This window comes from Euwallacea similis, chromosome 4 (genome assembly GCF_039881205.1).
Source record: "Euwallacea similis isolate ESF13 chromosome 4, ESF131.1, whole genome shotgun sequence".
Lineage (NCBI taxonomy): Eukaryota > Metazoa > Arthropoda > Insecta > Coleoptera > Curculionidae > Euwallacea > Euwallacea similis.
The window spans coordinates 5,684,272-5,699,424 of NC_089612.1; the positions used below are offsets into that span (position 1 = coordinate 5,684,272).

General features: G+C 37.8%; 1 protein-coding gene across 2 annotated transcripts in view; it reads right to left on the bottom strand.

Moving 5' to 3' along the window:
* Nucleotides 1–14,551, bottom strand: part of LOC136408524 (protein O-mannosyl-transferase Tmtc3-like) — a 32,232-nt gene extending 17,681 nt beyond the window's left edge. The window contains exons 1-2 of one of the 2 annotated variants that reach the window (XM_066389558.1): nt 14,058–14,551; nt 1,049–1,185 (exon numbers count right to left, since the gene is read on the bottom strand). In XM_066389558.1, the coding sequence (XP_066245655.1) occupies nt 1,049–1,185; nt 14,058–14,243 (323 nt within the window). In that variant the 5' untranslated portion in view covers nt 14,244–14,551. The remainder of the gene's footprint in view (nt 1–1,048; nt 1,186–14,057) is intronic. The other variant, XM_066389557.1, reaches the window with a different exon arrangement.
* Between the last annotated feature and the right edge of the window lie 602 nt (nt 14,552–15,153).

The following is a 15,153-nucleotide window of genomic DNA, read 5'->3' on the forward strand; positions in this document are numbered from 1 at the left end:
TTTTTGAGGAAAATGTAATGATAAGATGATCTTTTAAGTATTTTAAGTGATTTTTCAATGATCAAACACCAACCAATTTAACTCAAATCAACCTTTTGGAACGATGATCCATCAGCCATTGAGGAGAATTTCAGGTATTGTTTATTTTCGATGTGGCACACCCTGAACTGCCCGGTCTCACAAGAGTCCGTAAAATTTTTCTTTTGAATAGCCAAAGTTGTTCGATTTAATTTGAGCTTCGTCCAGGTACGCTGCTCGGTGATCGGGCGCCTTCGGAGACCCGAACGTGCACGATCCGATATTCCCGGTATTGTCAAATAAAATCGAATTTTAAATGTGCAATTCTTACCTGTTTTTAACTGGCATAATCCCGCACGAACGCTCCCTACGTTTCTGTTTAATTAACTTTCAATTCCGCACAAACCTTTCCAAATTTTTTATACGTTTTCAGTGGAAATTTGATAATTTTTCGCGGGCGAAACGGGGGGAAATGCAGAGACATCAATCACGCTTACGATCGAAGCGTTATTGTTTTGTTTTCAAAACCTTCTTGACAATAAGCGCCGTTCCCTTGTGACGGCGAAATGACGAAATTTTGCAAAACCACGTGTTGGATTTGTTTGTACTGGATTTAGTCTTGTTCTGATTGAATTTTCAGACTCCAATGCAAGGAGAAAATTCCATAACAAAAAATGCGAACTAAAATCAACCTTAAAACAAGCGGTTTATGTCGTCCCAGTCGAGTCACTGCGTTTCTTGAGTCATTTTCAATGTCTCGTAATTTCAATTCAAACCCGACACCGCGAGTGAGAAGAGAAATTTCAGGGTGTTTCGTATACTTTAAAAATTCATCTTCCAAAACTTTCAGTTAACTCTTTATTTAATTTTCTTACTCATCTTCTTAGGAAACTTTTGTCCCCAAAACGTCAAGAAAGGTCTTCGTCCGGCCCCTTAGTGAAGGGTACGAGTTATTCTTAGTTAGTTTCAACCCCAGACGTGTGTGGGGCGTTATTCCGAAATAGAATAAAAGCAAAAATTAACTGCTCACCTGAAGTACATTAGGCAGACGATGGAGTGCAGCAGTACATTCACCAAATGATATCCCAGAGGTTCCAACTGGCCGAACAAATAGTTGAGTCTAAAGGTGAGTACGCACAAAGGCCTGTAGGACTTGTGGCTTTGTTCCTGAAAAAAGAAATACGACCAGGTGTAAACAGGGCTTAAATTACGGGGCGATAATTCAAATGTTTACCCGGGCGCTTTTTAGGGGCGACAATTTGATTAACTTTGCATATACGCGCGCCCTTAATTTTGCCCTCCGTACGTAACGCATAGTAGATGAGCAAAACTCAATTTGGATGTTTTGCATTTTTCCCCTTGTTTGCGAATTCTAGAGGTCACTCGGAGAGTTGGATTCATGCCAAAAGCGGAAAGTCATGGGGCAATTAAAATTTCTACAACTGTGACTTCATAAAGCCTTGTAAGTGGAGGGATGAGAGCTGAAATAATGACTTCTGAAGGGTTTCCTCGTATTTTAATGAGTCATTTATTTTCTTCATTTACGCTTGTGTTACATGCACGTCGGGGTTTATTTGAACCGCCGGAATATGATTTGGAAAAGGTAAACATTTGGGAATTTTCAAATTTTGAATTTGAGGAACGTGATATTTGCGAAAACGTTACGTTGAATGCAAAGTTCTGATTACAATTGAACGAGCCTGATTGCGAAGTCAAACTATATTTGCATCACGGAAACTAATCATGGTTTTGTCGGCAAGGGATTCGAAATGAATCGTAATTGGGATTTTCATAGGAATCCGGTTTGCATGGAGGGGTCTGTGCAATAAATCTCTTCTTCTCTCGAAAATGTGTGAAATAATTGCGGCATTATTGAGACAATAAGACAGGTAATAACATCTTATTGCTGCGTTAAATAATACAAAGGGGAAGTTCCTTCCAAACGACCGCATAAACCTAAAAAGTGACGTGGCCCGAACCGCAATGTCGGAAATGTTAAACTCGAAAATATATTTTAACGAAATTTGCACACAAAAGAGACCCCATTCGCCATGTTCCGCGACATTGTTCTTGATATAAAGGGAAAAACATTCTGAGCATAAAATTCAAATACCCTTATTTGCTACGCGCCCCATATTAGATGTAGCATGAAAAGAGTCGAGTTTCGGGGGTTTATTTGAAGTGCTCTCTGGTGGCTTTTATTTATTTATTTATTATTTTTTGGTTTACAGTTTCGAGGATTTAATTCGCATTCAATGAAAGCGCGAAATTACTCATGATAAAAACCCGAAAGAGGAGGGTGAATCAGTTCGAGTTTTAAGCCTCGGATCGAACAAACAAAATTGATATCAATACGATAACAACCAAAACGATAATCCGAAAAACTCATTTACACTTTCGATGGGAACTATTTAGAAATCCATTATGCTTTTCATGTAAATTAGGCTTTACTCCACAATCGGAATAGTGGCGTTGCCGTAAACGGACCGGCGGCAGCATACCCCGATAAATTGAAATGCAAATTCCCTAGGGAGGTCTGATCGATTTTCTGGATTCTCACCTGGATGCAGTTCGAGATTTTTCAGTGCGTCTTATGTACGTGTTAAAAGGAAGATTCGATGAAAGAACGTTGAGGTAAGTTTAGGCGATGAGCGGGCCAGAGACACTGGTAAATTCTCGCCGAAGCCACTTCGATTTACTTGGATTTAAAAATTACATTTTTTAATTATTTTTGAATGGTGCAAAAGGGCCAGTGGGGCACTTTAAAAAATTAGCTCCAAAATAGTGCTTCTAGAGCAAGATATAGTAACAAAAACTGATATTAGTTCTGATTAGGGGAGCGCTTGAAGACATTCGCCTGTCGGAGCTTGACGACGAAGTTGAGCCTAAAGCTCAAAGAAGCGAGGAAGTGGAAGTCATTATGTGTGAGGCTAAACAAATTAAATGGATTAAGAGAAAAATTCCTATGCAACTGGCTGGCAACATCTGCATGTTGCCAGCAGCGAGATTTGCATTTAAAACTCAAATAGGGCTCTACACAGTTGAAAACCTAAAACAATTCAGTACACGGCTTGAACTTCATAATGAGCGAAAAGTCGCTTTTTATAGGCCTACATTAAAAATAACCTTGCAGCTCCAGATAAGGCACCAAGAGTGAAAAATTTCTCGTTCCTCATAAATACTGGGAGTTTTTAAAACACGGAGCTAAAAATCTGGATTTTTATCCAAGTTTGTCGACCCGTTTCCCTCTTCGCAGATCATCGCTAAATGTCGCAAACTTACTTTTAAGTTCCCAATTTTATACATAATTTTTTGAGTTTAAAGATTCAACGAAATTTAATCGTTCATCTCGTTCCTCAAAAATGCAACGAAAGTTTAAAATGTGGAGATGAAAATGGGGATTTTAATTTCAGTGTTCTGACCTGTGCTTCAGTCAATCAATTCATGTTGCTTAAGTAAAAACAAACTTTTTGGATTCGTTTTGAAATTTGAAATGAACTTTACACCTTCCCACTTTGATGAAGTCACTGGCGCAACTTGATTCTAAAAAAGCGTTTCTGCGCAAAGTAAAAAAATCCGTCTCCGCCGAAGCTGCTTTTAGTAGTTACAGGGCGTTTGGCGCATTAACCGTCAAATTTTTTTTGTACATTTGTCATTTGCAAGGTTTTTGGCTTCAATGACCTGGGTCCTAAACATTATAGTTACTGAGAAATTAATTTTTAAAGCTTTTTCTTCAAATTGCTCATAATCCAAACTCTTAAAAAACTATTTTGTTTGTGGTTGTATAAGCGTAGATTTTTTTTACTGTATTTTGTAATAAATTCTTGTTTAAAGTGAATTATTGTTTGATGCAATGATCTCCAAGAGTTTTAGTTACAACGCTCCAAATTCCTAAGGTAACTTAAAAGTAGTAAATAAAGGTTGTTGGTAACATTCTCGGGGACAGTTGCGTCAAATAATTATTTATTTTAAACAAGAATTCATTATAGAATAAGGTGAACAAAATTCTACGCGAATACAACTACAAATAAAATAATTTTAAGCGTTCGAATGGGCGATTTTGGGTAATTTGAAGAAAAACCTTAAAAAATTTATTTAATTGTAATTTTAACTTTTAGGATCTAGGTCACTGGAGCCAAAAACTTTGCAAATGACCCCACCAATCCACAAACAAATTCTGACGGTTCCTGCGCCGAACACCCTGTCTAATACTCCTCCATGTTGAGATTTTATTTAATTTTTCAGGTAGCTCAACTTAGTTATCAAAAGTACACTAGTTTTAGACTGCACTGTCCGATTTTATAATTACGTTTGGTACAAATTTAAGTACACGCACCACACGCAATTACCACGCAAGATAATGAGCATTTAGCTGAATTGTCCCGTTCCTGGCTGAAACAGAGGCTGCATTTAAAGGTGTGAAATGTGAGAAAATCCAGAATCCAAACCAGGAAACATCGCTGCTCAAATACGATTATAACCATTTCCCAATCGTAAGTGCAAAGTCAAATCTAATTTGCATGACTAATGGCGTTCGCTTTATCGCATGAGAAGGGCCCGTTATGTTTCGCTAAATTTAGTATTGATGCAGCTAACCTGTGAACCGAGAAGCAATATTCCCATATCAAATTTTGATATAATACGATACATTATGCGCATACTAATGGACCGAATAAGTTGGATAACGAGGTTGGTTACTATTATCGACGATTTCGACTAATTGAATGGGGGAGGAAATTACAAAACTTTTCCTTCATCGCCTTGACACGAAACACCCTTTTCGAGCCGCCTCGTGAGGTAACATTGAAACGCCGTTTTAATTAGAAATACACGAGGTTGCGCTGAGCTTTACTTTAGAAACTAATGCTCTTAGGGTTGAAGGGAGTTTACATATCAAAAGTACACTCGTTCGGTTGAGCATACAAAGACTAAATTAGACACGTCGTCGTGTCAGTTTAATGAGTTTATTGGAAACTGTCTGGGAAACTTCGTAGTACAGGGTTGCTAATAATGTTAGACTTAACAATGCCGGAGAAGAGCGTTTGATTCGTAGTCAGAGACGTAGTCGTCAGCTACTCAAGACAATGATTCGGATTGGTTGTAGCAGGGGACCTGTAACGAGGCAATTAATTTCTGAAATAAAACCCTGTCAACGCTCGATAGTTTTTGCTTCTGATTTAATTAGACGCGAATCTGAAGAGGAAATTTTAATTGGGCACTTAAAGTCGAGCAAGCGATTCCAACGACCTAGCAACGCTCGAATGAATGACGTCCAATTAGTATGGCTGCTCAGATAAATACCCACTCATATTTTTTACCATTACTGTTTTCTCTTTGCTTAAACTTTAATCCTGACGGTTTAAATCCCAGGAAAACGCGGGAATCAAAACGTAATCACCCACGTTGATTTGACCCTTTTTTAGAGTCGGCAAACTCGGAAGTTATACTTAAACCGATCGTGATGTGACACCTGGCCTTAACTTATCCCCCACGCACAAAAACTCTCGTAATTTGTTTCTCCCCAGTTGGAAGTATAAAGTTTCTGGCTGATGAATATTCATGGGAACGATTTGAGTTAGTGGTAAATATTTCTCAGTTCCAGAAGTAATAAATAATTGTTATAACTTCTTGGCACGAGAGTTTACTTACGAATACGACGTTTTAATGGCTATAAAGACATTATGTTCCCAAATTTTCCTTTCATTTTCAATGAGCCCCATCTCGATGCTTAGAACTGTTTGTTTCTCTTCGCTTCAATCCCACTAATTTTTCCGATTTAAGAGAGCCCGGCCCTGGCCCTCGAAAACTCCGGGAATATTCAAAATATAAATTTAAAACAGGGCTTTTCTTGTATGTGCTTTGACCCCTCTCGGTCTGCTTTTGAACTGCCCAAATGCGCCAACAAGTTTTGAATTTTGTGTTGAAGCTCTCTTCTTTCGTTCCTCAGATGTGCCAGGAATTAAACAAAGTTGGGTACAGGGGTTTTATCAATTTTTAAAGCTTTCCTTTGTCCCTTCTTAGGTCATCTTAAGCTGTCGAAATTCACTTTCAAGTCAAGAATTTTTCGGAGTTCATTGAAATTAGGTTTTTGAGTCGGTTTCTCAAAACTGCAGGGATTCTTAGAGTCTATAACCTGTACAAAGTGGTTTCACTACCATAATTCCAAGGTTATCCGCTAAATTTAGAGTTAAAGGATCGGTTAGATATGTAAGGCAAAAGTTGCTAAATTTAACAGTAAAGTAAGACGGCGTTTCAAAATCAAAATTATGTAAAATAAATTTTTCAAAAATCATTTCAAAATTTAAATTTAAAAACATTTCTAGTTGCTCTTATTCGATTATAAATAGAGTTTTTTCTATATGAAAATTGACCTCAAACTTTTCTTATAGTTCTTTTTAGGTAGGCAATTAAACCACCCTGAACATACATCTATAATTTACCCCCCATAACTTTTTCTTAAATCAGATAAAAAAACCTTTTTGTTGCATAATTTTTAGTTTTTTAAGCACTTTCGGTTTAACTCGAAGCGAATCGAATTTGCAACAATCACAAATTGATTTTAGGCAACAGTACCTTTTCGCGTTATTTAATTTCCCGTCGTTTAGTCTGAAATTTCGACTTTGCCTACCATAATATAAAAACAGGGTTGCACTGGAAGTAATCTACTTAAAAATGAACGTTTTAAAAAGGTGTGAAATGAACACGAGAACAATAATGTTGGGATCCAACGCCTGGAAAACCTCCTCAGGCCCTAAATTCTTGAAAAGCGATTCGAACACCTCCGTCTTTGAACAAAATGTAAAAATTACTCATTTGTAAGAATTTTTAATAACAATACATGACATGATGTCATTTTTACGTCGTTCAAATGCGGAATCGCTTCTCAAAAATCGGCCTCCAGCTGTGAGGATCAAGTTACGCCACTGACTTGAGCACACATGATTTGTAGCATTGAAAATTCAATTGAAATTTGAAAATTATGGTTAAAATAGAGTTGTACTGAATGGAACGTGAATTGGCTAGTCAACAAACAATGTAATTTAATGCAATCCTTTTGGAAAATTTGCCAGAGTTTAGTGTGGTTTGAAAAGCCTTGAAAATATGAGTCAGATTGAGATATTCATAAGGGTCGTGCTGAATAGTTTGAAAGGAAATAGAAGAGACAAGGACAACTACAGTGTTTGAAATGGGGCAAATTCATTTATAATTCAGGGAGTGATTTTTAGACAAAATGTTCAGACAAGTGCCCTTTTAATTTTAAATGAGCTTCTTTTATAGAGAAAACATAATGTGTACTAAAAATTAGATATTAACTTCAAGTCTAGTTTTTCTAATAAAAAACCCATTTTTTAATTTCACCATTTACATTTTATTTGACGTGAAATATGTTTTGCGGTGATTCCCCTGGCTGTACGTAAAACAAATTTAGGCCTAAATGGCCAGAACATAAATCAGATACAGACAGACTGTCCAAAAATGGTTAAGCTTTTTTTAATTCATTTATTCCACATGTTGAGTTCATTCACATTTCAGAACTAATTTTTTCCCTTAATTTCTCCAGTTATCTGCTGTACTCTGACCCTATGTATACTTAAGCTCATTCTTTGACTGCAAAGTAGATTTGTTTGCAAATTTCCATCTCGTAATTTCATTACTTACTTCACATTCGTACCTACTTCAGCGCAAAAGCTCAAATTCCAAACTTAAACTATTTCTCGCAGAAAATAAATCTTCTATTCACCGAAAACTATGTAAGAATTCAAATGAGTTCCTTTTTTTTGCGAAGATTCGCAAAGGCTCTGCAAATCAAGTGACGCTATTTGCTATTACTAACGTGGCTTGCAGCTTTCAAATTTTACTGCCAGCTTCGAAATCGATGATCAATAGTCGTGCTGAACAGGATTTAAATTTACTCAAGAAAAACATGTACTCCAAGGTCCTCTTTTAGGACAGTCCCAGCGGTAACGAGAGTCAAGTTACGCCACTGAGTTTAGCGCGGTTTGAATGCTTGAAGGTCCGTCGCAAACAGTTAAAATTTGTAAAAAAGCAGGGCCGCACTTGGGATTGATACACTGCCAAAATTGCGGGTAAAACCTAATTCCCTATTTTATGAATTCGTTCAGAGATCTCAGGCATGCCACTTACTTAAAAACAGAAAACGTTTTTCTTCGAGCACCTAAAGTACAGGTTTCTAGCCCCTGGCTATCAGAGGAAACCGGCTGTTTCCAATCAACTTTCATCGGATTCAATCAATTCTTGTCACCAAGCCGCAGGCTACGTCCAAATCAGCTGAAACGAGGAGACAATAAGAACTTTCCAATAAGATCTAAAGAATTCCCTTTCCCAACCCTTTTGGGGGTAACGGGGAGGATTCCGAGCTGGTTCAGCTGGATTTAAATCTGCGACCCAATTGACGAGAATATTTATCAGTTAAAACAGCGTTATTACTCCGGCAAAAGCCATTTCCAATAACGTACATTTGAATGTAATTGACAGATACATTTTTGCCAATTGGAGGGATTTTCGAGGCAGGCAAATGAATATTGCGCCGCTATTTTCAAAACTAGAAGCGCGGACAAAGGGCAAACAACATTCGCCATCGTAGTGTCGTTTTGTAAAATTGTAAAACGTGATAATATCGTGTAATGGCCAATTTCGATAAAAGTTTGCGCAGTTTTTTGAATTTTCATGATGGGAGCAACGTGGGTTTATTTATTGTTCATTGAAAAAAGAGGAGAGGAGCTTGAGTTGTGCAACAGTTTCCTCATAAATCTGGAAATAAATCCATACTTTAACCACACGTTTCCATTAACATCATAAACTAGCGTCAGGGTAGTTTCGAAGCTAATGATAATGTGTTTCGCCAGAAGTTCGTGCCGGTAATAATATTTTAGGAAATACGAGCCGTTTGTTTGATGGAGATAAAATGGCTTTGTCGAATTACTCTCATAATCGGATTACTTCGGAGCTTTACACGGATTTACAATGTTAGTTTTAATTCGCCCTATCTTGCTCGCTGAACGTATCGAATACAACCAAACTAAAATTCCCTTTTCAAGAGTCCCAATTTTAATTAGCAAAAGGGTGCTTAATTCATTAACGCAGTTTAGACACGTTACAGCCTAAAGTGATAAGCTTACATCATAAACTCGTTAAGGGAGTGAAGCTTAAAATTGATTATGACAAGTGTAAATTGCTGACTCACATGGCAAACTGAAACTTTGTCAGGAATTAAAGTTCGTTAACGGCTTGCTTTAGTAAGCATCCTTACCTGTTTCTCTTCAAGATTTATTGCTCAGAAACATGGAATTTCTCGTTAAAAAGTTGCTTGAGCGAGGAAGAACAGAGGGTAACTGCCCTTTAGTGAGGACGGCTAGGCAACCAGTAAAACATGTGTTAACTCTTAGATGTTGCAGCGTTGCCGGAGCGAGTCGCGCTTTTTTTGAATCGCAAATTGCCCCTTTTCTCGGGAGCTAATGGCCTCCCTTGGCTTTATTCGTGTGTTTCAGCATTATTTACAACCCATTTGAATATTAATCTACAGCTAGTAACATCACATTGTCCACTATTTATTGCCCGGCCAGTGAATAATCGAGAAAAATTTATGGCCAAAATAATTGGAACTTGTCCTAGTTTGTCACCGTAATTTCATTATTTCGTCAAACGCCTATCCGAATTTTACACAACTAAATTTCGCCCGTTCGTGCCTAATGGAATCCGTCGATAAATCTGGAATCGCTGCCACAAAAAAAGCCCCGCCTATCAATGTATCCACGGTGTATGGCCTTTGCACTTCTTTCCATGCCTTTTTATGCCGCTTTTCGATAAATCTAAATAAAACTTGGGACATAAAAAGGCGAACCCCCATCCATTTACATCTGCAAAAAAATGTTTTGCCTTTGGGACAAAAATCCATTAATCTTTCCAGCTAAAATTCTACATATACGCAACGTGGCTGGAATTCGAAATCCTATGGCTGTTGTTGCCGACGAAGGGAAGTGAGCATTAATCTTTACAGAGTCGGATTTGCAGCTATCTTCCCGTGTCATCAGAGAAAGTGATTAGAATTGGTTTCAAGCAGAATCAACCCTGAGGTTATGTGGATATGCCCCTGATTTTATGGCTGGATTAACAGTGGCAGCCTTACAACACACGATTTTTTGGCTCAACGTGACATCACAATTTTCCAATAACTTCAAATGCAACACTTTAACGATAATTACTGAATAAAAATAATTACTCACATTAATTTTTAGTCTCGAGATACCTCAATACTTCGCTTTAAATCATTACGAAGTTCAATATTATGGTAAAATCGCTGAATATGAGATTGCTAATTTTGACAAGAGGCTCCCTGTGACGTGGCAATTTTCAATGCTGTATAACCCGAAAGTGTCTTTGTGACGTCTGCTGGGGACCTGGGGCGTTCTCCTTTCAACAAATATCTGTCGTCAGCATAACTTGATTTTAATTCTTCAAGATCGGCCTAAGCAGTGAATTCGACCAGTTTTACCATTCGTGGCCGGAGCAGCAATTAAAAATCATGAGAAATATGTACGTGGGAAATTGTCCGAAATTGTCAGCGATTTCCAGGTATGTAGGTGAATCTTACTCAATAGGTTTTTTTCTAAGTACTTTAGACTTAGCCTATCAATCCCTAAGCGTAGAAGTGGTCGTTTTCACGATGACTATTTTTCCAATCCAAAAAGAATTGGAGAGACGATATGTACCCGATAGAAATCTAAAAAACTTGTTCCAGACAATAAAAAAATTGGGGCTACCGTTGGACCTCTGGAAGACACTTCAATATTTTCTCTAAATATTTCAATGGCTACTTTCTTTAGCATAGTTACTTTGAGCTATAGGAGCCTCGTTTCATATCGGACATTTGCTGCAATGTTAAGATAACAGAAATAGCCTTTCACTGTTATGAGAAAAATCGCATTTTTTGAATTACGCCACTGTTACAGCAAATTAGCAATTTGGAACCAAAAGTGATGTGGAAAAAAAGCAGTTTTTTTAATCCAGTTTAGAATTTCTATAATTATTTGAAAAATAAAGAAACTGATCCTACTTATTTGCGGTGATGGAAAAAACATTAATAATTCATGCGGAAAGTGTCTTTCCTGCACTCGACTGCTGCAGTAATTAACGGCAACCGCTTGCGAGAAACTTACATTTTTCGCACTTGTTAAGAAATTATTATTTTCTCTTGGTTCAAAAAGCGAAAGTTTTACAAACTTAAGATAAAAAATGCGTCACCAAAAATACATTACGCAGAGATTTAGCGATGAAGTGCCAAAGAAAATGTATTGACAAAAAAGTGATCTTATTGAATTACATATGTGTACTGTAATGGGGACTTAAAAGACAGCGAATTGATAATAAAGCCAAAAATTTGGTAATTTTTTCAATTTTAGCGGGCATAATGGCACATCAAATTCAGTTGAGAAAACTAGAGTAAAATAGACTGAAAATTTGTGTTCCGCTTATGAATGATAGGCGAAATGTGGCTAAAACACAAGTGATTCAGGACCCCATGAATGGAACTGATTGAATGAATCGGATCTTTTAGAATTTCCGATCGATTTTTAACGTTGACAGTATTACCTTTCGTTTTTCTATGACTATCATCGACTATTTTTTTAATACTCAACAAAAAATCGATCCAGGGCCGTACACCGAGAAATTTTCTTCAGTGCCGTAAATAAAAACCTAATTCAACTAGCAGAAATTCTTATTTGTATAGGGGACAGGCTGAAACTTTTACTGCTGCACTACCTAAAGGTTCCTTTTCTAGTAGCACAATGTGCATTCTTGTGCCGCAGGAAGTACGTATGTTTATTTAAACCCATAAAACTCAGTCATAATATAAACTTTTTAATCAACAGAAGAAATTGGTCATCCCTTAAATCCAGTGAAGGTATTAGGGTTTAAAAATAAATTACCTCCGGTGGTACATAAAAGCAGCATGATACTTACACGAGCAAGTAAATGTTGAACTAAGTAATTGGAAATGAAAATGAGTTATATTCGGTTATATGTAAAAGCAACATGAAATTTTTGAGTTAAAAATCCCCGTAAAAATCCATAGGTTAAACTTAATTTTACACTGGTAATTCAATTTCAAATTTCACTTTCACTAAGCCCCCTGGTTGGCAGGATTCGGCATAACTTGCACAGTTCACTCTCCTCGATCTTGCTCTTTTCACTTTCAAAGGTAATTTGCGGTGATTCTTTGCTTCGTTGTTTGTAGTCTGCGATGAAACCCGAGGGAAAAGTATTAAAAACATTTGCCAGTTTTAGAAAAAAATTCTCCTGCATTTGAACAAACATCTTACAATGGCTGGGTGAAGCCTCTTGCAAACTTTTTTATTTGATGCAGTAAATCATTTTTCTATTATTTCTATTAGGGAAAGATGATGTAAAGTATGTTACAACTAGAATGCTCTAGCGTATCTGATTGTCCTCAAATAGTAACAAATATTTTTCCTGAACTCTTCTGGACATTTTCATCCTGGATCTAGTCTTGGACTGGACACGCTGAATACAATCTTGATAAGGAACATTAAATTTTTCTCCTTGTCATTTTTCCATTCATATCTCAGAAAGTCAATTTAATGAGGTTAGCTCGGGTTTCATCATGTTAGTTCTGCGACATGAATGTCTTTTCAGTCTGAGCTTTAAGGGCAACAAATATCGGAAAATACCAAATAAAGTAACCCGAAGGAATTTTCACATGACCTATTTCGATATGGCTTTACGTATTACATATTTCAGCTCTAGGATGGAATATTGAATAAGCCAGAAAGGCGTTATGTGTGACAATACATGGCAATGTCCTGCTGTTAACAAGTGATTTCATATATGAATTTTGTGCCCAGAAAAAGCTGAGGGTAATAGAAAAAATCTAGGTAGATGAGAAAAATTTCTTTACGATTCAAGGTTTTTTCTCAACCTAGAAAATATGAATTTTATGCGATACTTTTATGAAATGTCTCCCAAGAGGGTCCGAACGAACCTCAACATTAGTTTCTCGGGGCTAATTGCAAATTCTAGCGTGTTGTTCTCCTTCATTTTGGGCTATACCCCGCTGTGTTTATGCGTATATTATGATCTTCATAAAAACATTCTTAACCTCTTGAATCATGCGCTCACGTGTAAAATGGACACTTATGGTGAAGACTACAAAAGCATCGCGGTCAAGGGGTGAGTCGTAGTTATTTCGGTGAAGGGTTGATACAGTGGGTATTAGTTGAGAGTTAGTATTAGCTAAGGAATTAGTGCAAGTTAGGAGAGGTGTTATTTCAAATTTTCTAGAACCGACCGAATTTGAAGAATTCAGTTAAACTGGAAACTCCTACAGTTGCACTAACGAGGAGTATTTAAATGAGTTTTAACACGGGATTTAAGGATAAAATAGTGCCTAGAAAGAACAGTGGCTTGCGGCCCTCAGAATGATTTTACGCGGCTGCGATTTTTCACAGTTCGTGCACCGATCGCAAGCTTTCTACACAGAAATTTATACGTTCTCTAAACTTCAGGTGGTTAATTTTCCTTACGAGTATGTCTCAACACTACAGAGGTACCAAATAATAGGGTTTTCGTCTAATTTGGAACACTTTGCATACTAATACTAATAGATTGTTGTCGTTCAGCTATAGGCATTCGCCTAAAAAAGTTACAAACATTTTATCATTCGCCATTTCGAACAGAGTTGAGCGTTTTATGCAAGACGAATTTTCGGAAAAAGGCACTTAATTTCCGCATTTTTTTTAACTCCAACCCTCTAGCTCTCACACGTTCCACGTGATATTTTCGAGGGGCCAACAGAGTTCTATAACCCATAAAAACAATTACTTTTGCTGCAACTTCCAACCCACTAACTCTCAAATCTACTCGGACGACGAATTAACATCAACTATGTGACTAATCTCAACATGACACTTTTGCCTACATGCTCGGAGGGGTCATTACCCCAGGTCAGCAAGGTCCACCGCTAAAATCTACAGTCTAGACCCCACCAAAGAGCAAATTACCTTGTGCATGGGGGTACCCCAGAAGTCATTAAAGAACAAATTCGAAAGCGGTGTGTGGGGCCTCAAGTCCCGATTCTCTTTGATCGCACTAATGTCATCGAAAACGAAGTCACAATGAGTACTGTTGTAGTAACAGGCCACGCAAGTGACCAGTATGACCGCACTCAAAGCTTGATTCAACGCCATTTTCGGTAAAAAAAATTTCGGTTTAATTAGCACCAGCGGTAGTTAGCGGAATGGAACCAACAACATAACTCAGTTCGTTTCGGATCGATGGTAGTTGCGTAGGACTGCGGTATGACGGCTACATGTCTCTTGAGAACTAGTTACGTGTGCGGAAACAGCGGTTTTCTGCGATATCTCAGAAATGTGCACATTCTAGAGCTTTCGATCCGGACCAGACTGGCTTGCTTCTCGAACCGATACTGACCGAAAATTCGGAGCTACGATTGCTACGAAGGGGGAACAACTGCTGCGATGTGCCTCCGGGATGGTCCGATTGCGCAGTAGCGTTATTGGGTTATGGCTTTAGTCCGGGCGCCCGTTCTCCTGCAGACCTCAGAAGTAGTCTTCGTTCTAACTTAAAAAAAAAACCGTATTGCGATAACACGAATTTTCCCTGATTTGTTACGAATTTCCAGAAACGTATTCCGAGGAAGTGAGCTCAATCGCACTACTAAAAACGAGTGGGGCAGGGCGTACACGGACTCGTGCACTAAACTGTCGGAGTATTATGTGCTGTTTGGTCCTTCGGTCCTCCGAAGGGCCAACTGTAGAGGTTTCTTTAGATCTCGAATATTAGGGTTTCTTTGATTTCACTGGGAAAGCTGGGTGTCAATAATATATTTTTTTGCTTTTATTTTATTTGGGATTAACGCCTCACAAACCAGTAGAGGCTGTTGGGGCGATGAAATTGCACACTATTTTGAGTTAAAACCGATTGTGATTGATGTCCATCCCTTATTAAGGGCTCGGACGAAAGTTTTTCTTGACGTTTTGGTGACAAAAAATTACTTTCAAAAAATGGGTGGAAAAACGAAAATTAACAGTCAATTAAAACGTGTGGCAGCTGGGGATAGACACTACAATTCCTCTT